At 31.1% G+C, this 27,805-nt stretch overlaps 1 protein-coding gene across 1 annotated transcript in view; it reads right to left on the bottom strand.

The window, feature by feature from the left end:
- Nucleotides 1-27,805, bottom strand: part of LOC119609992 — a 40,894-nt gene that overhangs the window by 1,870 nt on the left and 11,219 nt on the right. Inside the window, exons 3-12 of the mRNA XM_037965050.1 lie at nt 10,784-10,856; nt 7,903-8,265; nt 4,474-4,664; nt 3,580-4,387; nt 3,243-3,402; nt 3,031-3,159; nt 1,660-1,909; nt 1,452-1,598; nt 661-1,393; nt 304-602 (exon numbers count right to left, since the gene is read on the bottom strand). Of these exons, the coding sequence (XP_037820978.1) occupies nt 304-602; nt 661-1,393; nt 1,452-1,598; nt 1,660-1,909; nt 3,031-3,159; nt 3,243-3,402; nt 3,580-4,387; nt 4,474-4,664; nt 7,903-8,265; nt 10,784-10,856 (3,153 nt within the window). The remainder of the gene's footprint in view (nt 1-303; nt 603-660; nt 1,394-1,451; nt 1,599-1,659; nt 1,910-3,030; nt 3,160-3,242; nt 3,403-3,579; nt 4,388-4,473; nt 4,665-7,902; nt 8,266-10,783; nt 10,857-27,805) is intronic.

Here is a 27,805-nt window from a genome sequence, read left to right as displayed (position 1 = left end):
CTATAGTCTAGTCTATAGTCTAGTCTATAGTCTAGTCTATAGTCTACTCTATAGTCTAGTCTATAGTCTAGTCTATAGTCTACTCTATAGTCTAGTCTATAGTCTAGTCTATAGTCTACTCTATAGTCTAGTCTATAGTCTAGTCTATAGTCTAGTCTAGAGTCTAGTCTATAGTCTAGTCTATAGTCTAGTCTATAGTCTAGTCTATAGTCTAGTCTAGTCTATAGTCTAGTCTATAGTCTAGTCTATAGTCTAGTCTATAGTCAAGTCTTGTTTTACGAAATAATACTTCTGCCAACTTACCTTAACCGAATGTGTACACAGCTGAATATTTTGAATGCCCGTTTCACGATTAACCACCACCTGAATACCGCGAGATTTAATCATACAACTGGAATGGCAACCGGATTTAACAATCCAATCACCATTATCCGCACGTACTGAGGAAACCAATGAAGAAGAAGATTTTGGTTGTGATGATTCAGCCGGTACATGATCATTTAAATGATAACTGTATTTGTTCCAAGGTGAATAGTTGTCCGTCTTACGTTTATAAGAATTGTTATTAGAATACTGACCATGAAAAGGACGCAAAGCCACCTCTATAATATTAAACATAAAAAGTCATTTTTTGTATTTAGAATGAACAGGATTACCTACCATTTTCATATTTACTGCGGATAGTAGTGGGTCCATAAATTCGTTCACTATTACTAGCACCTCTTTCATTATCATAATAATTACTATTAATATTATTACGATATTTATTATTATCATTACGTTCCCCATAACTCCCCGTATATTGGGCCACAGCCGGTATATGATTACTATAATGATTTGATGATCTTCTTATTGTATCATTTTCCATCGAATTCTGTTCATATTTATCTTGTCGCTTACAAAATATTGCATCGATTTTATAATAATTTCCCATAGAATTATCGCAAGAGAATTTCTCACATCTACCTTGTATGCAATAGGAGGGATCTTCATTTCCATAGAGTTTCGAGCGACATGTAGTGCCATCCGGAAAGGTCCATGATCTAGATTTAGTACCATTCGCTTTGGTCTTACAATAAACTTTACACGATTCCTCAATATTGCCCACAATTTGTTCTCCCTCTCCCGTTAAATCCATATCGAATTTTTGAGCTCTTTCGCAAACCTGTTTGGCAAAGTCCTCAATTGTTATGATAGGCACACTATAGCACTGCTTGGCAACACAGGTTTCAAATTTACGATCTCTACCGATGCAACGTCTTTTATAATCGATACATTTGCGGGTGAGTATTTTGAGGCCCGTGCTACCTTCACGCAAACGTTTCGAAGGACCATAAAGACAACTGGAATCACAGGCGCTGGGTTCACTCCATTCACTCCAGCTGCTAGAGGGCTAAAAGGTGATAACTCTTTAACATAGAACTTTATAAATAAATATTTTTTGTTTCTACCTTTTGGTATTCATGCAATAAATGTCCCACTTTAGAGGTTTCCAAAAAGCTGGTTTTATCAAAATTAGCTTTAGCTACTCCGGCAGTTTGTTTGGCAGATGTAAAAGTCTCTGGACGTTTAACCACACAAAAACCACTGCGGCACCACTAAAATCATAAAAACAAATTACTAAACTTTATAATTTTGTTTTTAAATCAACCAACTTACATTGTTATCCCCACAAGAGGTTCCTTCTAAAGCCGGATGTGAGGTCCAAGTATAACGATCTCTTTGGCAATGTAAATCACGACAAATATCAGCTAAAGACTGACTTCTAGCTCGATTAGAGTCTTTGCCATATTTCAACATACACTGATGATTGGCATCGAAACGTTCTCCAGGCAATATACCATCAGCCGAATGATCCAGATTTTGTTTAAACTCACCCACATTAAATAAACATTTAGCCTGTTTTAATCTTAAATAGAAACCAAATTAAGATCTTTACTATATAGTCAGGCTATAGTTTGAAGTTTAGAATAAACTATATAATGGAGTTTAGAGTGGACTATATGTGGACTATAGACCTGCACTATAGGCTGGACACTATTCTAAACTATAGACTTGACTTTAGTGTGGACTAAATAATAGTCTGGACTTTAGAATGGATTACAGTCTGGACTATGGACTGGACTGTAAATTGGACTATACTTTAGTCTGGACTGTGGATTACAGTCTGGAATATGGACTCGATTACAGTATTGGAAATATACTGGGCTGCAGTCTGGACTATAGTCTGAACTATAGATTGGACTATAGTCTGGATTATCGACTATAGTCTGAACTATAGAGTGGTCAATAGTCTAAACTATAAACTGGACTATAGTCAGTACTGTAGACTGGACTATAGACTATAAAATAGTCTGGACTATAGTATGGACTAAATACTGGACTATAGTCTGGACGATAGATTGGACTATAGTCTGGATTATCGACTATAGTCTGGACTATAGAGTGGACAATAGTCTAAACTATAAACTGGACTATCGACTGGACTATATTCTCGACTATAGACTAGAAAATAATCTGGACTATAGTCCGGACTGTAGATTAGACTATAGTCTGGATTATCGATTATAGTCTGGACTATAGTCCGGACTGTAGATTGGACTATATTTTGGACTATAGATAGGCCTATAGTCTGCGCTATAGCCTGGACTATAGAACGAACTTTAGTCTGGACTGGACTACAATCTGGAATACAGTCTGAACTATAGACTGGACTACAGTCTGGACTAAAGACTGCACTATAGTCTGGAATATAGACTGAACTACAGACATGACTATAGTCTGGACTTAAGAATATATATGAACTATATACTAAACTAAAGACATGACTTTAGTCGCGACTATATAATTAATTATAGTAAGGACTATAAATTGAACTATAGTCTGGAGTATGGACTGGATTATAAGCAGAACTACAATAGATTAGTCTATATTCTGAACTACAGACTAGATTACTAGATTATAGATTAGACTATGGTTTCGACTATAGACTATAATCTTGTATAAATATAAAAACAAAAAAAAACTTACTCCAAAAATTTATTTAACGAAGCCCTCGAACACTGTGACCAGGTTATTTTACCACTCCCCAATGTGGGTGACATTATATGTGAGGTGGGATCACAGCTCTGTTCCATTGTATCGTGACGCATACCTAAACTGTAAAATCGAATAGAGCAAACAGATGATCATAAATTATTGTAGCTGTAATTGTTTTGCAGTTGTTGTTGTTTTTAACCTACTTATGTCCAATTTCATGGGCCACAACAAAAACACTTTCAAAGTGTTTGCCCTCATTGATGGTGCACGATGATGTTGGTATACACATGCCAGCCACTGGTGCGAGACCAACAACTTGACTGATCACTTTACCATTTTTACCCACCACATACAAATCAAGACCTTGAAAAAATCGATAAAAAATGTTATGGAAATAATGAATTAATAAAAAAACTGAATAAATTTGTTCTAAGAGAAATCTTTTGGAACAAGAATGATTAATTAATTAAAAATTTAAACGGGTACTTGAATGAGTAATTTGATTTGAAAAAGAATTTTGTAGTGAGACCCTTCACTCACCTGTCAATATAACAGCATGATCAAATCTTAATCCCGTATGCTCTGAGGGATTTAAATCATTTTGCCATTTACAAAAATTACTTAAATATATATCAATATCACTAGATCTTCTCAATTCTGGAGGATCTTTTTCTAAAATTTCCAAACGTTTCAGAACAAAATTAACACGTTTACCCAGCGAAGGATGATGATACAACAATTGAACACCATTGATCATGGCCAAAACAAAACGAATCAAATGTGAACTAGTGTCTTTGGGAAAGTTTTTCGCCATATGTTTGTATAAATCTATATCCACAAAAATGGCCGTTTCAATGTGTAAAACATCGGGTATATTAGAGTATTGGCTGGCGGAATGTATATAGCGTTTGTAGCGCTTAGAGATCGGAGATTCTTCCGGGTATTTGTGGTGATGCTTGTGATGACCTCCAGCCGAGGATGTTTTGTGATGATGGTGTTGATGGTGATTATGATGATGATGATGTCTGGGTTTAAAGCGTAAATTTAGGGGTAACTGATGATGATGTGTTGTGTGATGTATACTACTGCTATATTCCGATTCACTGTCGATATTTCTGGTCGATCTCATGGTGGCCATTTCATCATTAGTGGGTAATTCCAAATTTAAATCATTAAAATCTTCTTCATCCGGTTCAAATTGTATATTTTCATCTAGCAGTGAAGAATTTCTCCAAGAAGTATCGAAAACTTCTCTTTCAGATTCCAAAATAATATGAGAATTATTACCAAATCTCTCGGGTAAAGGATGTATAATGAAATCTGTATTATTGTGATGGAAAACACCACGCTGCAAACAAATATCCAATAAAATTAAAAATTTTCGCTTTCACTTCCGTCTTCAAGCAATCAAAAAAAAAAAAAAAAAGAACTTACCACATTTTCCTCATCGCAAAGGTCAAGTGCTGAGTTTTCATTGTGATAGAAACATTTCTCCAATCTAGTCACTAATTTATGTGAATTCTCTATTAGTTGCGATGAATTGGCGTAACGTCGTATGAATACAAATGAATCGTCAATTAATTTTGGTGTTTGCTGTAGTTTTAAATTGACCAAGTGTTCGTTGTCTGTGGAGAAAATGCAAAAAGTACACAGAAATAAGTTTTCAATAGACCAGAGCATTTAAGAATCGTTTTAAAACTTTAAATGCTGTAAATGAATATCTAGTAGATGGTTGATCGTTTGTTTGGTTGGTTGGTTGCTTTCATGTAAGATGCAAATGCAATTGAAATGCATTGACCGCAAACCATTTTTTTTCTTTCTGTAATAAATTTCCAGCTCAATAGAAAAACATAAAGAGTTAGAGATGTTGTGAAGGTACTAGAGCGTACTTTTGATTTGTGTTAATTGTTTTTGCTACAGTAGCAAGTTATGTTGCATACAGGGTCAGTGGATTACACAACCTTGGGCCCTAAAGACTTGAAAAAGTGATCACGTACATATTTACTTTACTTTGCATTTTACTGATATGATCTCAAACAAACTTTATGAACATATAAAAACTGCCATTCTTATTTCCACTACTACTATTGCAACTACTCCACTGTACCTTGTTAAAAAATCTAACCGTTAACAGATATTTAAATTTACTTAAACTTGAATAAAAATTCAATGCTAATTATTTCTACTAACAAAGAAAAGAAACTGTAAAAAATTAAAATTTATTTATAAACCTATTACAAATTCCGCCCCACAATGCAAGAAAGAGGTCAAAATGTTAAACATTAAATTGTATCTTAATAAAATGTACAAAAAAAAAACAGTACAAAAGTCTCAGCAAAAACAAAAAAAATAGAGAACAATAAAAATTATAGACAAAAAATGGGTAAAATGGAATAAATTTATAGCAGTGCTTCCCAGCAAAACATAAACTATTTGCTAGCCAACACCATATAGTCTAGTCTATAGTCTAGTCTATAGTCTAGTCTATAGTCTAGTCTATAGTCTAGTCTATAGGCTAGTCTATAGTCTAGTCTATAGTCTAGTCTATAGTCTAGTCTATAGTCTAGTCTATAGTCTAGTCTATAGTCTAGTCTATAGTCTAGTCTATAGTCTAGTCTATAGTCTAGTCTATAGTAGTCTATAGTCTAGTCTATAGTCTAGTCTATAGTCTAGTCTATAGTCTAGTCTATAGTCTAGTTATAGTCTAGTCTATCGTCTAGTCTATAGTCTAGTCTATAGTCTAGTCTATAGTCTAGTCTATAGTCTAGTCTATAGTCTAGTCTATAGTCTAGTCTATAGTCTAGGTCTATAGTCTAGTCTATAGTCTAGTCTATAGTCTAGTCTATAGTCTAGTCTATAGTCTAGTCTATAGTCTAGTCTCTAGTCTAGTCTATAGTCTAGTCTCTAGTCTAGTCTATAGTCTAGTCTATAGTCTAGTCTATAGTCTAGTCTATAGTCTAGTCTATAGTCTAGTCTATAGTCTAGTCTCTAGTCTAGTCTATAGTCTAGTCTAGTCCTAGTCTAGTCTTAGTCTAGTCTATAGTCTTAGTCTATAGTCCTAGTCTATAGTCTAGTCTATAGTCTAGTCTATAGTCTAGTCTATAGTCTAGTCTATAGTCTAGTCTATAGTCTAGGTCTATAGTCTAGTCTATAGTCTAGTCTATAGTCTAGTCTATAGTCTAGTCTATAGTCTAGTCTATAGTCTAGTCTATAGTCTAGTCTATAGTCTAGTCTATAGTCTAGTCTATAGTCTAGTCTATAGTCTAGTCTATAGTCTAGTCTATAGTCTAGTCTATAGTCTAGTCTATAGTCTAGTCTATAGTCTAGTCTATAGTCTAGTCTATAGTCTAGTCTATAGTCTAGTCTATAGTCTAGTCTATAGTCTAGTCTATAGTCTAGTCTATAGTCTAGTCTATAGTCTAGTCTATAGTCTAGTCTATAGTCTAGTCTATAGTCTAGTCTATAGTCTAGTCTATAGTCTAGTCTATAGTCTAGTCTATAGTCTAGTCTATAGTCTAGTCTATAGTCTAGTCTATAGTCTAGTCTATAGTCTAGTCTATAGTCTAGTCTATAGTCTAGTCTATAGTCTAGTCTATAGTCTAGTCTATAGTCTAGTCTATAGTCTAGTCTATAGTCTAGTCTATAGTCTAGTCTATAGTCTAGTCTATAGTCTAGTCTATTAGTCTAGTCTATTGTCTAGTCTATAGTCTATTGTCTAGTCTATAGTCTAGTCTATAGTCTAGTCTATAGTCTAGTCTATAGTCTAGTCTATAGTCTAGTCTATAGTCTAGTCTATAGTCTAGTCTATAGTCTAGTCTATAGTCTAGTCTATAGTCTAGTCTATAGTCTAGTCTATAGTCTAGTCTATAGTCTAGTCTATAGTCTAGTCTATAGTCTAGTCTATAGTCTAGTCTATAGTCTAGTCTATAGTCTAGTCTATAGTCTAGTCTATAGTCTAGTCTATAGTCTAGTCTAAAGTCTAGTCTATAGTCTATTGTCTAGTCTATAGTCTATTGTCTAGTCTATAGTCTAGTCTAGTCTATAGTCTAGTCTATAGTTTAGTCTATAGTCTAGTCTATAGTCTAGTCTATAGTCTAGTCTATAGTCTAGTCTATAGTCTAGTCTATAGTCTAGTCTATAGTATAGTCTATAGTCTAGTCTATAGTCTAGTCTATAGTCTAGTCTATAGTCTAGGCTATAGTCTAGTCTATAGTCTAGTCTATAGTCTAGTCTATAGTCTAGTCTATAGTCTAGTCTATAGTCTAGTCTATAGTCTAGTCTATAGTCTAGTCTATAGTCTAGTCTATAGTCTAGTCTATAGTCTAGTCTATAGTCTAGTCTATAGTCTAGTCTATAGTCTAGTCTATAGTCTAGTCTATAGTCTAGTCTATAGTCTAGTCTATAGTCTAGTCTATAGTCTAGTCTATAGTCTAGTCTATAGTCTAGTCTATAGTCTAGTCTATAGTCTAGTCTATAGTCTAGTCTATAGTCTAATCTATAGTCCAGTCTATAGTCTAGTCTGTAATCTATAGTCTAGTCTATAGTCCTAGTCTATAATCTATAGTCTAGTTTACACTCTAGTTTATAGTCAGGATTATAATCCAGTTTATAGACTAGTTTATAGTCTAATTTATAGTCAAGTTTATAGTCTAGTGTATAGTTTAGTCTATAGTCTAGTCTATAGTCTATTTAATAGTCCAGTATAAAGTCTAGTCTATAGATTAATCTAGTCTATATTCTAGTTTAGAGTCTACTCAAGATGATTTACTATTCTGTTCTAGTCAAAAGTATAGTAGAGTGAAAACTATAGTCTTTGATAAACAACTAAGTTTTTGTTGGGATATTCTGAAACATTTTACATACCTTTGATTTGCACTGATACCATTGGCATTGTTGGGGCGCCACCTTGACGTTTTGGCAGTGTTGTTGCTGTTGATGTTTCTGTTGTTGCCTTCTTAAGTACTGCTGCTGGTGGTGGTGATGATGATGATGCAGATGCCACATTGTTAGATCTCTTAAAACGTTGTATGCTTGCTTGAGTGCCACTTTGAAATTTTTTAAGGGGGATCATCTCCTCCTCCGCATCGTCGGCATTAACATTGTTATCAACATCAAGCTTGTTATTGCTGCTGTTGTTGTTGTTTTTATCAACAACATCTTTCGTTGTTGCCTCTGTTTCTCTAGCTGTTGTACGATACTGTAGATGCACCAATTTAACGGAACGTTCTATTAAAGAAAAGTGAAGTGAAGAGAAAAGGAATAGTAGTAGTAACTGCAGAAGTGCTATTATTTTAAACAGACTAGAATAAGTCTTTTCACAAAATCTTTTGATGTTCTTTTCTTTTGTTTTTTTCTGTATTTCTTTATAGAATCGTGCATATTGAATTCCTATTAAATACATGGTTTAAGGTTGTTGTTTGTCTGATGTGGTCTGTTATTGGTTTGGTGTCTTGTTTAGCCTGGTCTTGTCTAGTTAGGGGCATACTTTGTTGGTTTTTTTTATGCCAAGAAAACAAACATTTGCTACAAATTGCTTTTGAGATTTTTTTCATAAAAGTGGAAAATAAAACACAAAGTCAGTTGGTTTAAAAAACGTAATAAAAATTAAACTAAAAGAGATCAACCAACTTAAGTTCAAGTTTATTTGTAAAGCTTATTTCTAAGAATTCAAAATTAAATTATGAATTTAATAGATATGAAGGGAACTATTTATTGTGGTTTCACCTAAATTTCATAATTTGACTGATTGATTGATTAGTTGATTAATTTACTGTTGTTATTTTTTTTCGATTAATTTATTTTATGAAATAACAGTTTGCACCCGGCATTGTTAGGGATTTATGAAGACAAATATGTTTCTTTTCTCAAATGAATTTTAATGAAGTTCATTCTATAGTCAAGATCATTTACTATTCTATAATCAAGAGCACTGACTCTTTTACAGTCAAGATAATTGACTATTCTATACTCAAGATCATTGACTATTCAATACCCAAGATCATTGCCTATTCTATTGTAAAGATCATTGACTATCCTATAGTCATGATCATTGAATATTCTAACTATTCTATAGTTAAGATCATTGCCTATTCTATAGCCAAGATCAATGACTATTGACTATTCTATAGTCAAGATCACTGAATATTCTATAGTCAAGATCATTGACTATTCTATAGTCAAGATCACTGAATATTCTATTGTCAAGATCATTAACTATTCTATAATCAAGATCACTGACTTTTTTACAGTCAAGATCATTGACTATTCTATAGCCAAGATCATTGACTATTATATTGTAAAGATCATTGACTATTCTATAGTCAAGATCATTGACTATTATATAGTCAAGATCATTGATTATTATATAGTCAAGATCATTGACTATTCTATAGTCAAGATCAATGACCATTGACTATTCTATAGTCAAGATCATTGACTATTCTATAGTCAAGATCATTGACTATTCCATAGTCAAGATCATTGACTATTCCATAGCCAAGACATTGACTATTCCATAGTCAAGATCAATGACTATTATATAGTCAAAATCATTGACTATTCTATAGTCAAGATCATTGACTATTCCATAGTCAAGATCAATGATTATTCTATACTCAAGATCATTGACTATTCTATAGTCAAGTTCATTGACTATTCCATAGTAAAGATCATTGACTATTCTACAGTCAAGATCATTGACTATTCAATACCCAAGATCATTGCCTTTTCTATTGTAAAGATCATTGACTATAGCTAAGATAATTGACTATTCTATAGTCAAGATAATTGACTATTCTATTGTCAAGATCATTGACTATTTTTTAGTCAAGATCATTGACTATTCTTTAGTCAAGATCATTGACTATTTTATAGCCAAGATCATTGACTATTCTATAGTCAAGATCATTGACTATTTTTTAGTCAAGATCATTGACTATTCTTTAGTCAAGATCATTGACTATTCCATAGTCAAGATCATTGACTATTCCATAGTCAAGATCAATGACTATTCTATAGTCTACTTCATTGACTATTCTATAGTCAAGATTATTGACTATTCTATAGTCAAGATCATTGACTATTTTATAGTCAAGATCATTGACTATTCCATAGTCAAGATCATTGAATATGCTATAGTCAATACCATTGACTATTCCATAGTCAAGATCATTGAATATTCTATAGTCAAGATCATTGACTATTCTATAGTTAAGATCATTGACTATTCTATAATAAAGATCAATATAGTCAAGATTATTGACAATTCTATAGTCAAGATCACTGACTAGTCTATAGTCAACATCATTAATTACTCTATAGTCAAGATCGTTGATTATTCTATTGTCAACATCACTGACTATTTAATGTTATTAACTCTTCCATAGTCAATACTATTAACTCTTCCATAGTCAATACTATTGACTATTTCATAGTAGTCAAAACTATATTCTATTCTTTAGTCAAGACTACAGTCAAGAATATTGGCTATTATATAGCCAAGACTAACCTTCTAAAAGAATAACTAACAAACAGTTTCTTTTATATAAATATAGAATTAACCAAGTGTATTACATGTAATTTAATATGCCGGTGGTGTGTTGCATCAATGATTTCTATTGCAAATTTATTTTAAAATTTAACAAACGCCAGTATTATTGTAAGCAATGTTTTACATATTGATTTTTAATCTATTTGAGCTAAAAATCATATAATTTACTTTACAAAATTTTAAGAACATACTTACTTTTTCTTGATTTACCAAATATTAAATCTTTTTCATGGTCTTCTAGATGATCTAGTAAATTAGTTTCATCAATCTGCAAAAAAAGTAAAATAAAAAAACATTTTAATAAAAAGTTTATAAGATTGGAGTCAAAAGACCCTAAACAATCCAAACAACGCACATAGATACACATAAAAACGTATAAAAAACCATCACTTTCACTTCAATCTTTATGTCAAAATCTAAAGCTAATACTGCTCTAATTTCAAGACATGAAAAATTTTCTTGTAGGAAAATTTTTCTCTGAAAAACAATTAGTTAAAAAAAAAACTACAATAACATAAAAAGTTTTAACCGCTGAAAGATGTTTTTCAAAAATTTAAAACAAAAAATTACCTTTGGTGCCATAAACCCCAGAAAATTTACATAGTTTCAATTTTTTCCTAAGAAACTTAGTTGTTAATTAAACACTCTATAGCTTTATTTTAAATATGTGTTTTAGTATATTATACGATTATGAGTTGAAAATAACAAAAATAAAACATAGCTTTTTTTTATTCATGAGTAAAGAGTACATCATTTTTGTAGGGGGGGACGATAGCTGGGAGAAAAGCTCACGCTTATGCGTATTTAATTCAACCATGCATAAATCTATTTTATTATATCAACCATGCATTTGTTTAAAAACTAAAGAATTGGTATGGTTGTTATTGTTGTTATTGGTGGCATAAATAATACTCCCCTGTACATACAACTCCTCCTCCGTGACACAACACTATGCTAGACTCTTATCGCACTTGGCTTTTATGAAAATTTGTAAGCAAATGTAAATTGTTGGAGTATTAGGGTGATACCAGACTATAGATTAGACTATGGGCTACAATATAGACTATACTACAGACTAGACTATAGTCTATAGACTAGACTATAGACTAGACCAATGACTAGAATATAGACTAGACCATAGACTAGACTATAGACTATACTAAGTATAGACTAGTCTGTAGACTAGACTGTAGGCAAGACTATAGATTGGACTATAGACTAGACTATAGATTGGACTATAGACTAGACTATAGACAAGACTATAGATTGGACTATAGACAAGACTATAGATTGGACTATAGACTAGACTATAGACTAGACTATAGACTAGACTAGACTAGACTATAGACTAGACTATAGACTAGACTATAGACTAGACTATAGACTAGACTATAGACTAGACTATAGACTAGACTATAGACTAGACTATAGACTAGACTATAGACTAGACTATAGACTAGACTATAGACTAGACTATAGACTAGACTATAGACTAGACTATATACTAGACTATAGACTAGACTATAGACTAGACTATAGACTAGACTATAGACTAGACTATAGACTAGACTATAGACTAGACTATAGACTAGACTATAGACTAGACTATAGACTAGACTATAGACTAGACTATAGACTAGACTATAGACTAGACTATAGACTAGACTATAGACTAGACTATAGACTAGACTATAGACTAGACTATAGACTAGACTATAGACTAGACTATAGACTAGACTATAGACTAGACTATAGACTAGACTATAGACTAGACTATAGACTAGACTATAGACTAGACTATAGACTAGACTATAGACTAGACTATAGATAGACTATAGACTAGACTATAGACTAGAATATAGACTAGACTATAGGACTAGACTATAGACTAGACTATAGACTAGACTATAGACTAGACTATAGACTAGACTATAGACTAGACTATAGACTAGGACATAGACTAGGACTATAGACTAGACTATAGACTAGGACTATAGACTAGGACTATAGACTAGGACTATAGACTAGACTATAGACTAGACTATAGACTAGACTATAGACTAGACTATAGACTAGACTATAGACTAGACTATAGACTAGACTATAGACTAGACTATAGACTAGAATATAGACTAGACTATACTATACTAGACTAACTAGACTAGACTATAGACTATAGACTATACTAGACTAGACTATACTAGACTAGACTATAGACTAGACTATACTAGACTAGACTAGACTAGACTAGACTATAGACTAGACTATAGACTAGACTATAGACTAGACTATAGACTAGACTATAGACTAGACTATAGACTAGACTATAGACTAGTACTATAGACTAGACTATAGACTAGACTATAGACTAGACTATAGACTAGACTATAGACTAGACTAGACTATAGACTAGACTATAGACTAGACTATAGACTAGACTATAGACTAGACTATAGACTAGACTATAGACTAGACTATAGACTAGACTATAGACTAGACTATAGACTAGACTATAGACTAGACTATAGACTAGACTATAGACTAGACTATAGACTAGACTATAGACTAGACTATAGACTAGACTATAGACTAGACTATAGACTAGACTATAGACTACTATAGACTAGACTATAGACTAGACTATAGACTAGACTATAGACTAGACTATAGACTAGACTATAGACTACTATAGACTAGACTATAGACTAGACTATAGACTAGACTATAGACTAGACTATAGACTAGACTAGACTAGACTAGACTAGACTATAGACTAGACTATAGACTAGACTATAGACTAGACCATAGACTAGACTATAGACTAGACTATAGACTAGACTATAGACTAGACTATAGACTAGACCAACGGTTCCCAAATGGGGGTCCGCGGACCCCTAGTGGTCCGTAGTAAAATCCTAGGGGGTCCGCGAAGACGAACGAAAAAAACCATTAATAAACAATATTCTGCTTTTATATGTATGTACAAATATCTCCAATTGTTGTGCAATAATCCCAAATTTTTTGGTGACTTTTTGAATTTTATTTTTTCGGTTGTTTAACAGGAAGAAGCTAGGCCCTACAAATTTATTGTATAACTTTTATAAAATAAAGTATTGCGTGATTTGTAATTTGTATTTCCTGTATATGTACTGAAATAATGGTTTTTATTTCAGACAAATAATACTCTGCCTTACAATTAAATTAGGGATACTGGTACCGGAATATGAAGTTCAATTCAAAGACAAGCTTATTACAGATTTAAGTTTATCAAATTGTAAGCAAAAGTGTTCTTGTTTGAAAGGACTAAAATTATATATTTCCAAAACAGAGGCGACTCTTTATGTATCTCTTTATAAATATTCCAATCCGACGTGATACACAGATTTTAACTTGATTTTGTTGACCAATACATATTATTAAATTAACATCAGAAAATCCATAGCGTTTCGGGTAAATATGTAGCCAAAAACCATGAAGTAAAATAATTCGTTGGTATTTTAAAATTCAAATTTAAGTTCCAAATTCACAGTACTTTAACAAAGAGTTCAAATCATATATTATGCGGATAACGCATTCCGCAACAACATAGAAGAAGTCCAACTTTCTTATATTATTTTCCCGAAAACTTAGCTCACTTACTCAGTTCACCCTTTGCAATCGCAACAAATTTTTGAAACGTGACTCCTTAAGCACATGTGACAATATTTGATAAAGAAACCTTTTCGCTACCTTGAAGAAAAATGAACATGAAAGATCTCACGATCATAAAATTATACATCATGTTAACATATCAACAAAGAAGTCATTCTATCTTCAAAACATGCAATTGAAAACCTATCTGAAATATTATAGATATGACATCTCTACATTTATTAGACCTAGGAATTAATGAACTAGGTCAATTTTCGGATGGACAATTATTTAGAACAATAAGATATCAAAATATGTATGGGGGTCCGCGAAATTAAATAAGTTCTTCAAGGGGTCCGCGAAGTAAAAATCGGTGGGAACCGCTGGACTAGACTATAGACTAGACTATAGACTAGACTATAGACTAGACTATAGACTAGACTAGACTAGACTATAGACTAGACTATAGACTAGACTATAGACTAGACTATAGACTAGACTATAGACTAGACTATAGACTAGACTATAGACTAGACTATAGACTAGGCTATAGACTAGACTATAGACTAGACTATAGACTAGACTATAGACTAGACTATAGACTAGACTATAGACTAGACTATAGACTAGACTATAGACTAGACTATAGACTAGACTATAGACTAGACTATAGACTAGACTATAGACTAGACTATAGACTAGACTATAGACTAGACTATAGACTAGACTATAGACTAGACTATAGACTAGACTATAGACTAGACTATAGACTAGACTATAGACTAGACTATAGACTAGACTATAGACTAGACTATAGACTAGACTATAGACTAGACTATAGACTAGACTAGACTAGACTAGACTAGACTATAGACTAGACTATAGACTAGACTATAGACTAGACTATAGACTAGACTATAGACTAGACTATAGACTAGACTATAGACTAGACTATAGACTAGACTAGACTATAGACTAGACTAGACTAGACTATAGACTAGACTATAGACTAGACTATAGACTAGACTAGACTATAGACTATAGACTAGACTATAGACTAGACTATAGACTAGACTATAGACTAGACTATAGACTAGACTATAGACTAGACTATAGACTAGACTATAGACTAGACTATAGTCTAGACTATAGACTAGACTATAGTCTAGACGATAGACTATACTATAGACTAGACTATAGACTAGACACTATGTAGAGAATATGCTAAACTATACCCTAGACTATAGTCTAGATAGACCAGAATCAGGTAATTACCAAATGAAGATTCATTTAACCTGGAAATAATTTTTGTGTACCACCCTAATATATATACATGAAATAACTAATGAATAGTTAGTTAATAGTATTCGTGTTGGTTTTCTAAACGCCACTAATTAACAATGAGGGCACTAAAGGTAAAAACACTACAAATACATTTTGTTCCATTCAGCATATAAGTTCTGTGTTTGTTTCGGAAGAATAAAAAAAGTTCGCGATACCTTTATAAGAATTATTAATATGTATTAGTCGATTATGTGACATGCTTCAAGACGAATATCCACCTTTCTTAGAAATCGATCTCGATCATGGGCTTATGAAATTAGTCAATTTTGCTTTTATGTTTCGATTATTGATTTTTATGGGTTCAACCTATATCTCAAGCAACCTTATTCTTTTCCACATTTATTTGGTACAAAACCAGAAATTAATGGAAAAAATGCATTTTGTACAAGTACACTACTAATATTTTTGCAAGAAGCTAAAAAAAATATATATTTAAGCCAAATGAAAAATTGTTCATGCCGACTGTTCAGCATTTTATGATGAATCGACACTAATTATAATATTTTGTACAATGTACATAATTATGCCTTGAGTGTAGCAAACACAAAATAAATAATAATAAATAAATCATGATCTTTGCTGCATTTCTTTAGTAAATTGAAAATCAGGTGCAAACAAAATTGACTACCGTGAACATTAATCATGCAGATTTTTCTTGCTGTAGATGGAACGCTTCTTCAATTCACTTAAAAATTAAAATGCACTTGACCAGTGGATAAATGAATATATTTAATGAAAAGTGGAGAATAATGTATTTTGAGAAAAGCTAAGAGCTAATGATGTTTCGAGGGATCCAAAAAGTGGTCCCCATTTCTCCCTATATTTAGTTACACTTTTCTAATAAATTTCTTTAAACTAAATCCACTTCCCATGATTATGTATTTATATAATTTTACAAAATTATTATGTATAAACATAAACAAATTATCAATGCTTTAATACCTTTTGTTTTATAAATAAGTAAAATATAATTATTTACAATCAAATGTAATTTATTTAAGTTGAACCACATGAAAAAAACAAAGCATACATAAATTATGTCGTTACATCATAAACGCAAATAGTTTGAAATTATTACCCACAATCACATGTCTATATGTACATAGTTACAGAATTATGTTTGGGAATAAATCGTAATAATATTTCACTTATTTATTTAGCTTTTTAAATTATTATAAAAAAATTATGTGAAGCATAATTGCGTGAAATGGAAAATGCAGCCATAAAATATAAAACAAAAAAACTCAAAACTGACATTAAGGGTAAGCGAACAAAAATAACTTGTCCTAAGAATTACAAAGGCTAAAGACCAGACTAAAGAATAGCTTATACTAAAGTCTAGTCTATAAACTATAAACTAGCCAATAGACTAAGGACAACACAATAGACAAAACTATAGACTAGAATATAGTCCCGACTATAGAATAGACAATAAACTGGATTATAGACTAGAGTATAGACTAGACTATTGTCCAGGCTATTCTCCAGACAATAAATTAGACTAAAGACTAGACTATAGACTAGCCTAGCCTCCAGACTATAAACTAGACTATAGACGAGACTATAGAAGAGACTGTAAACTAGACTATGGACGAGACTATAGACCAGACTATAGACTAGACTATAGACAAGACTATAGACTAGACTAGAATAGAGACTAAACTATAGACTAGAATAGAGACTAGACTATAGACTAGACTATAGACTATGGACTAGACTATAGACTAGACTATAGACCAGACTATAGACTAGACTATAGACTAGACTATAGACTAGACTATAGACTAGACTATAGACTAGACTATAGACTAGACTATAGACTAGACTATAGACTAGACTATAGACTAGACTATAGACTAGACTATAGACTAGACTATAGACTAGACTATAGACTAGACTATAGACTAGACTATAGACTAGACTATAGACTAGACTATAGACTAGACTATAGACTAGACTATAGACTAGACTATAGACTAGACTATAGACTAGACTATAGACTAGACTATAGACTAGACTATAGACTAGACTATAGACTAGACTATAGACTAGACTATAGACTAGACTATAGATTAGACTATAGACTAGACTATAGACTAGACTATAGACTAGACTATAGACTAGACTATAGACTAGACTATAGACTAGACTATAGACTAGACTATAGACTAGACTATAGACTAGACTATAGACTAGACTATAGACTAGACTATAGACTAGACTATAGACTAGACTATAGACTAGACTAGACTATAGACTAGACTATAGACTAGACTATAGACTAGACTATAGACTAGACTATAGACTAGACTATAGACTAGACTATAGACTAGACTATAGACTAGACTATAGACTAGACTATAGACTAGACTATAGACTAGACTATAGACTAGACTATAGACTAGACTATAGACTAGACTATAGACTAGACTATAGACGACTATAGACTAGACTATAGACTAGACTATAGACTAGACTATAGACTAGACTATAGACTAGACTATAGACTAGACTATAGACTAGACTATAGACTAGACTATAGACTAGACTATAGACTAGACTATAGACTAGACTATAGACTAGACTATAGACTAGACTATAGACTAGACTATAGACTAGACTATAGACTAGACTATAGACTAGACTATAGACGACTATAGACTAGACTATAGACTAGACTATAGACTAGACTATAGACTAGACTATAGACTAGACTATAGACTAGACTATAGACTAGACTAGAGACTAGACTATAGACTAGACTATAGACTAGACTATAGACTAGACTATAGACTAGACTATAGACTAGACATAGACTAGACTATAGACTAGACCATAGACTAGACTATAGACTAGACTATAGACTAGACTATAGACTAGACTATAGACTAGACTATAGACTAGACTATAGACTAGACTATAGACTAGACTATAGACTAGACTATAGACTAGACTATAGACTAGACTATAGACTAGACTATAGACTAGACTATAGACTAGACTATAGACTAGACTATAGACTAGACTATAGACTAGACTATAGACTAGACTATAGACTAGACTATAGACTAGACTATAGACTAGACTATAGACTAGACTATAGACTAGACTATAGACTAGACTATAGACTAGACTATAGACTAGACTATAGACTAGACTATAGACTAGACTATAGACTAGACTATAGACTAGACTATAGGACTAGACTATAGACTAGACTATAGACTAGACTATAGAGTAGACTATAGACTAGACTATAGACTAGACTATAGCTAACTATGACTAACTATAGACTAGACTATAGACTAGACTATAGACTAGAACTATAGACTAGACTATAGGACTATACTATAGACGAATAGACTATAGACTAGACTATAGACTAGGACTATAGACTAGACTATAGACTAGACTATAGACTAGACTATAGACTAGACTATAGACAGACTATAGGACTACTATAGACTAGACTAAGATAGACTATAGACTAGACTATAGACTAGACTATAGACTAGACTATAGACTAGACTATAGACTAGACTATAGACTAGAGACTATAGACTAGACTATAGACTAGACTATAGACTAGACTATAGACTAGACTATAGACTAGACTCTATAGGACTAGACTATAGACTAGACTATAGGAACTAGACTATAGACTAGACTATAGGACTAGACTATAGACTAGACTATAACTAGACTATAGACTAGACTATAGACTAGACTATGACTAGACTATAGACTAGACTATAGACTAGACTATAGACTACTAGACTAGACTATAGACTATAGACTAGACTATAGACTAGACTATAGACTAGACTATAGACTAGACTATAGACTAGACTATAGACTAGACTATAGACTAGACTATAGACTAGACTGTAGACTAGACTGTAGACTAGACTATAGACTACACTATAGACTAGTCAATAGACTAGACTAAATACTAGACTAAAGACTAGACTAGACTAAATACTAGACTAATGACTAGACTAAAGACTAGACTAAAGACTAGACTAAAAACTAGACTTAAAACTAGACTAATGATTAGACTATAGTCTAGACTAGACTAAAAACTAGTTCAAGTCTTGACTAAAGAATAGACTACAGACTAGACTATACACTAGACTAAAGACTATGCTGACTATTATGTTTTTTTTTTAATTTTCCTTATCATTTACTAACTGCAAACCCTGTACTCATTAAAAATTATTATGCGAAACGTGCGCCTGCGTTTATTTGTGGGAGTATGTATGAAAACAACTAGACCTCATTTGAGCTACATACGTTATACAATACGGAAATTATTGAGACTTAATTAGAATCGCTAACAAAGTAAATGTTACATGCCAACAAAAAGAAGAATTCTTATTCTCTCTGTTACACTTGTTGATCTAAGACATTTCTTTAACTGAAACTGAAATAAAAAAAGGTTTACAGATTGTTAGTAAAAGAAAAATAGAAGAAAGAAATGAACTTAATCATGGAAGCATAAAAAAAAATCCACAAACATTTTTGTTATAATATTTTTTAGATGTCGAAAAAAAAATCTGACAGTTAGCACTATGGCATTAAAGTATAATGAATGTAAAAATGTTTACATATATAAATTGTGGAAAATATGTTTAATAGGATTTTAGAAATTACTTTTGTAAAGATTTAGTTTCTTGTGGGTTATCGTAAAGAAATTTCTCAAAATCTTAGTTGCAGCCCATTGTGCAATTTAGTTTAAAGGCGGAACTAAACAATTCATTTTATTTAGGTTTCTTTTAAGATGATTTTAAACAATATAATTATTTATATTTTATATAAATACATACATACATATGTTAACATATTTATAACTTCAGACATATTTTCGAAATAATAATGTTTAAGGTCAATAACTCGCACATTCTTATATTAATTAAACAAAAGTGCCAACTAAGCTTTTACTGATTTTTACAAAAAAATATCACCCCAGGCAAGAAAAGATTTTCTCATAAAGTCAGCAGTTCTCTTTTCTAAGATTTTTTAAGTTTTATACAAACATTTTTAAACTTTAAATGCAGCATAGCAACTTCTGTCTAAATTTATTTAATATTTTTGCATATTTTATAGTTTTTTAAACCGACAGCTGCATAAAACAACATTCCTAAAATTCATCTTCATAGAATCTTCAGACAAAATTATTTGAAAAGAAACACTTGTATAATTTGACTTTTCTTCTTATTTAATTGTAAATTTTTTTTAAAAAGTTTAATATTACTATACCTATACATACATATCTCTTTCTATTCATTTAAAATGAAACGTGATTTAAAATTTACAATTTAAAAGTGCAATGACATATTGTCATTCTAAACCATCAGTTAAATGAAAAATAAAAGAAATACGAGCGCTATATTCGGCTGTGCTGAATCTTATATACCCTTCACCATAGTGTATTTTAAAAAATATTAGTTTTTAAATAATGTTTTTTGTTTGAAATCGGTCCATTATTTCACCAAGCCCCTCTACAACCGGACAATCCGATTTTGACTTTTAGCCAAAATGTTTAATGTACTCGTATTTCGACAAAAAGAGACACAACTGGGTTTTTTACTACCCTTGATGATCCTGCCGTTTCTTTCAATGATCGGGCCAAATTTGACCCTAGCCCCCAGATTTACTTAAAAATTTTTAGCTTAAAGAGAATTCAATAAAACCTCTTCTGGCCTTAATTGCAAAGGCAAGAAGTCGTCGAAATGGATTTAGGAACACATTCCAGCCCTTAAACCACGAAATAATGCCTAACTAAAAGTTTTCTCTGAGGAAGAAGTCCAAAAGGCTGAATTCATACAATAATTTCCTTATATTGAAGGACAAAATGAGGACCTTCGAAGGAGTATTGGAAGATTTTGAATCGGGCCAGTAAAGGTAACAATCTTATCGACAAAACCCGGGGGCAAAGAATGACGAATACAAAAAGGTGGACGTTGTCGTAATGGAACGAATGGTTGAGAGAAACAATATCTGCACACCTTATCTATCTTCTTCTGCCGCCATAGACTCCCATTTCAAAGCGACCACAATACCCGATATGCCTATAAGAGACATAGCCAATTCCACTTACTAGATCATAGAAAATCAAGGACTCTACTTGTCCCAAAAAGTCTCCAGTAAAGCGACTTCAACACCCGAGGCGTCTATGGGGGACAACTTGTCCCAAAAAGTCTCCTGTAAAGCCCGTAAGTTCGAGCAAGGTTATGACTTCCTCGACAAAAAAGCTAACCACTGTATCCATAATGGAAATAACGCCGGCAACAGGTACAACGTTTCTGCGCAAGAATCTATGCTCAAAGGAGGCAGACAAATGGAGAAGAAACCTGGCAAACGCTAATGCCTCAAAACGTTGATAACAATATTGGCAACAGATACATTAAGTGCCTCCAGTTGAACCTACATCTTTTCAAGACAGCTTCCTATATGCTATGTCTTAAGTTCACCGAGAATCTCTCGGATTTATGGAAGATTTTGATCTCGCCGATATCTGGAGCCTTCGGAAAATTGATTTCAACATACATACAGACGGACGGACGGTCGGATAGACGAACAGACTTGATATACAAATCGAATCTAAAGAGATCAAGCAAAATGTTGCCGACTTAATTGTATTTTATATATGTATTTTTATGTCATTTGGACCTACCACGCCAGACATCTGTAAATTAACTTATAAATACCGTATGAAAAATTGCGATGCATTTTTTTTTTGTTTTCTTCCGAGATATAAAAAGTTCGTCTAGGTTCTCAACGATCAGCTTCGTTTCACTTCCGCTATACCTAAGAGCTGGCTTGTATCTTCGGAAGTACGATTGGATCTCTTAAGCTTCGAATATACATACATGTTATGTTCTTTAGGGAGGACGAGTTATGGCTGCAGAAAATACAGTCTGGTGAGATAAATACTTCTGCTATCGGTCAACGTACGACTTATTATGGGAAAATACAACTACTAATACAATCCGAGAAGATAAATTTATCAGCTCCTGTCGGCTAACTATACAATCCGGCGAGATAAATGCTTCGGCTATCGGTCGGCTAACGATTAAATATCAAAACATATGACAACGAATATAACCCCTGAATATAAATTATTCAGCTCTCATCGGCTAACTATAAGTCATAGACTAAGACTAGTTAGAGTATACAGTCTGGCTTAGGATCCCAATCGGCTGCCGATTAACTATGGGAAAATACAACTATGTAGGTAATCCGATGAGATAAATTCTTCTCAATCAATTAACTACTACTTAACAGTTAAGGTTTCGGTAGGTTTCGGTAGGTGGGTTAACTGCGGTATTAGTATTAGTATGAAAAAACCAACTGCGCTTCCTTTTTTTGTTATATATCAAAAATTACTGGGTCAGCAGTGAGCATAAGTAGTAAGAGGATGGATTGACTTCCTTTCTTCTTCCTTTATTCTTGTTATATATAAAAAATCGCATAAACTGTTTGCGAATTATAAGAGATAATGTTGTGTTATATAGCCCAGCAAAAACTAACATATAAAATAATCGCAAAATTTTTACTGGGTTAGCAGTGAACATAAGTAGTAAGAGGATGGATTGAAATTTGTAACTGCACATTATAATATATCCAATATCAAAAAAAAAGTTTAGAAACCACTGTGACACGTTTTACCACTGTGTAACATGTCGCAAAATATTAACCCAAAAAAATATTAGCCAAACTAACATGCAATATTCTATTTTCACATAATATTGCAAAAAAAGTTCATTAAACGTTATAGTTTATTTATTTTTTTGACTATTTTTATAAAAAAAATATTAATAAAAAATCAATTATGTGAACATATGTGAACACAATATGATGACGTTGACGCTTTAATGTCTAGGAACAAACAATTTAAGTTTTAATGGCTCAAATTTATGGAAATTGTTTTGTTTTTAGAATTTTTTTGCAATTTTATAAAATGCTTAGATGGCAAACTTTAAATTTTAACAAACAATTAATATGATGTCAAACATTTGTATAAAAAATACCTATTTTTATTTTTATAAAAAATTGAGTCATTGACTTGTTTAAGTAATTTATATATATTTTTATGCATTCAGCTAAAATTTTGCAGTAAAAATATTATTACAAATATCGTACGATCGCTGATCAGCTTATGAATGTTTTTTTTTAAGTTTGTTTTCTGCTTTACAGCAATAATTGTGGGTCAAGATTTTATAATTGTAAGACTACACATCGGTTTTAAGATGTAAAAACTGCAAGTAATGGATTTTTTAATTAAACAAAGTAGATTTCTAGAGCTCTATTTATAATAGAGTTCCGCTTTTGACGAAAAATTTTCTAAAAATAAAGTGTGTGGGCGTGGCACCTCCCATATAAAGAAAATTTTAAATTAGTATATCTGAGAAAATAGAACAGTTATAACCTTCAAACTTTGTTGGAACCTCTGTAGTGTCAATATAAGTATTTAAAACAAAAAAGGGCGAACTATCAATAAGGGGCGTGGCACCTTGCATATGAGTTAAATATAAAAATAAGTTTATTTGAAAAACTATTAGAGATAGAATCTTAAAATTTTATATAAAGAACTTTAACATACGTGTGAATATTTGGTGGAAATTTGCGGACTTTCACTAGGGGGACATGGTCCCCTTATATCTGAAAAAATAATTAGAGCTAAAATCCTTAATAGTAAAATTTGTTGAAAATATTCTATCAAAAGAATTTTGTTCTATAAGCAAACAAGTAAAATTGTATAGTCGGGCATGACCGACCATATGATACCCTACACCAGTGGTTATGGTAAAAATGTGGATTATTTTTTTTAATAATTAAGCATTTAATTCGATATTTATCTTAATACAGAAATTTGTAAAAAAAGAGATTTTCTAAAAGAGGGGTTATATGGGGGCAGGGGGTTAATATGGTCCTATCCTTAAAATTTTGGTATATGGATTTACGACTTTTAAGTCATTTTCTGAAGGAAGGACTTTATATGGGGGCTTGGGTCAAATGACTAAGTTTTGCCAATTTTTGGAGAGATACAAGAACAATTAACATATTTATGAGCTTAAAAGCCCCATCCGGGCGGTACGGTTGTATGGGGGCTAAACGAAATAATGGACCGATTTTTAACATTTTCAATATGAATCGTCCTTGGGTCAAAATAAGAGTATGTGCCCAATTTCATCAATTTATCTTGAAAATTGCAACCTGTAGCGTGCGCACAAGATGTACACGGACACACAGACGGACAGACAGACAGACGGTGTTACAAACAACATCACAAACGCACAATACCCTCCCCACTTTAGTGGTGTAGAGTATACATTTGGACAAATTTTCAATAAGATTTTGAAAAATTTTATATAAATAAAAAGTTTTGAAAAATTGTCTATAAAAAAAATTAAAAATTTTTAAACAATTTTCTATAAAAAAATTATTTTGAAAAAATTTCTATAAATAACAAATTTTGAAAAATTTTCCATAAATAAAAAATTTTGAAAAATTTTCTATAAATAAAGTTTTGAAAAAGTGTCTATAAAAAATTAAAAATTTTTGAAAAATTTTCTATAAAAAAAAATATTTTGAAAAAATTTCTATAAATAACAAATTTTGAAAAATTTTCCATAAATAAAAAATTTTGTATAAATAAAAAATTTTCTATAAATAAAGTTTTGAAAAAGTGTCTATAAAAAAAATTTAAAATTTTTGAAAAATTTTCTATAAAAAAAAATTATTTTGAAAAAATTTCTGTAAATAACAAATTTTGAAAAATTTTCCATAAATAACAAATTTTGAAAAATTTTCTATAAATAAAAAATTTTTTAGATTTGAATTTGAAATGCAACATTTAGATTAGAATCATTGTAAAAATAAACAATTAAGATTGAGTTTTTATAGAAAATTTTTTTAAATTTTTTTATTTATAGAACATTTTTTTAAATTTTTTTATTTATAGAAAATTTTTCAAAATTTTTTATTTATAGAAAATTTTAAAAAATTTTTTATTTATAGAAAATTTTAAAAAATTTGTTATTTATAGAAAATTTTTCAAAATTTTCTAGAAAAACTCAATCTTAATTGTTTATTTTTACAATGATTCTAATCAAAATGTTGCAATTCAATTGCAATTCATTTAAATAATAATTTTAATATTCTATCAACAATTTATTACTCATTTTAACTATTAATTATCATGTTGTTTAATAAAAAACAATTAATTATAGTTTTGTAAATTCAACACGTGTTTATAGTTCGTATGCAGTGACAACATCTTATGTAAATTTTTTGTTATTTAATTTAACACTTTGATTTTCATTTGTTTTATTAATATTTATTACAATAATTATAACAGCAGCCACAAAGGAAAATGATACTAAACTATTATATACGAATTGATTGCATTTCAATTGATTATTAAATTTCTACGTAATCATCATTATTATCTACCATCCAATCAACCAACACAGATTGTATTTATTTGTTGTAAAATTTATATTAATAAAAAAAATAAATCTGAATAAATTTAATATTTCTATATTTAGTTTTTATACTTATTTGTAATCTGTTTGGTTAATAGCTAGAGTACAAAGTTCTTGAACGTGTTTCTTTTTTCTTCACTTTAATTTTAATTAATACAATTTTAAATTCAATGGTCAATTGAATTAATTAAGGAATTGTATTCCTTAAGAGCAGTACAAACAAAGGCACACTAAGTACAACAAACGAAATTTAGATCGTTTATTATAGAGTGAGAGTAAAAGCAATACCTAGTTGTTCAAATTGCTTAACCGCTTACTGTCTACCTTACGTGTTTACTTTCATATTTACTGTCTAGAAAATAAGGTCATATAGGGATATTGCATTTTGTTATTTTTAAAAACGTAGCAAATAGCGGAATTTCTCAAAGAAACGAACAGATTTTTGGGGAAAGAAATACATATGTATGTATGTGATTACAGATTATATTTTTAGTTAGTTAGTTAGCTAGTTAGTTAGTTAGTTAGTTAGTTAGTTAGTTAGTTAGTTAGTTAGTTAGTAGTTAGTTAGTTAGTTAGTTAGTTAGTTAGTTAGTTAGTTAGTTAGTTTGTTAGTTAGTTTGTTAGTTAGTTAGTTAGTTAGTTAGTTAGTTAGTTAGTTAGTAGTTAGTTAGTTAGTAGTTAGTTAGTTAGTTAGTTAGTTAGTTAGTTAGTTAGTTAGTAGTTAGTTAGTTAGTTAGAGTTAGTTAGTTAGTTAGTTAGTTAGTTAGTTAGTTAGTTAGTTAGTTAGTTAGTTAGTTAGTTAGTAGTTAGTTAGTTTAGTTAGTTAGTTAGTTAGTTAGTTAGTTAGTAGTTAGTTAGTTAGTTAGTTAGTTAGTTAGTTAGTTAGTAGTTAGTTAGTTAGTTAGTTAGTTAGTTAGTTAGTTAGTTAGTTGTAGTTAGTTAGTTAGTTAGTTAGTACGTTAGTAGTTAGTTAGTTAGTTAGTTAGTAGTTAGTTAGTTAGTTAGTTAGTTAGTTAGTTAGTTAGTTAGTTAGTTAGTTCGTAGTAGTTAGTTAGTTAGTTCGTTAGTTAGTAGTTAGTTAGTTAGTTAGTTAGTTAGTTAGTTAGTAGTTAGTTAGTTAGTTAGTTAGTAGTTAGTTAGTTAGTAGTTAGTTAGTTAGTTAGTTAGTTAGTTAGTTAGTTAGTTAGTTAGTTAGTTAGTTAGTTAGTTAGTTAGTTAGTTTAGTTAGTTAGTTAGTTAGTTAGTTAGTTAGTTAGTTAGTTAGTTAGTTAGTTAGTTAGTAGTTAGTTAGTTAGTTAGTTAGTTAGTTAGTTAGTTAGTTAGTTAGTTAGTTAGTTAGTTAGTTAGTTAGTTAGTTAGTTAGTTAGTTAGTTAGTTAGTTAGTAGTTAGTTAGTTAGTTAGTTAGTTAGTTAGTTAGTTAGTTAGTTAGTTAGTAGTTAGTTAGTTAGTTAGTTAGTTAGTTAGTTAGTTAGTAGTTAGTTAGTTAGTTAGTTAGTTAGTTAGTTAGTTAGTTAGTTAGTTAGTTAGTTAGTAGTTAGTTAGTTAGTTAGTTAGTTAGTTAGTTAGTTAGTTAGTTAGTTAGTTAGTTAGTTAGTTAGTTAGTTAGTTAGTTAGTTAGTTAGTTAGTTAGTTAGTTAGTTAGTTAGTTAGTTAGTTAGTTATTTAGATAAAAATTTTTATTTGCAAGAAATTTTCAATATTTTTTTCTAATTATATAAAAAGCTATTTCTAATAAAAAATCTTAATTGGCGC

Source organism: Lucilia sericata, unplaced genomic scaffold (genome assembly GCF_015586225.1).
Source record: "Lucilia sericata isolate MDLA Ls3-8-SP2 unplaced genomic scaffold, ASM1558622v1 Contig001099F_arrow, whole genome shotgun sequence".
In the NCBI taxonomy this organism is placed as follows: domain Eukaryota; kingdom Metazoa; phylum Arthropoda; class Insecta; order Diptera; family Calliphoridae; genus Lucilia; species Lucilia sericata.
Note: the sequence above shows the minus strand (reverse complement) of the source record. Positions and strands in the feature narration are given on the sequence as shown.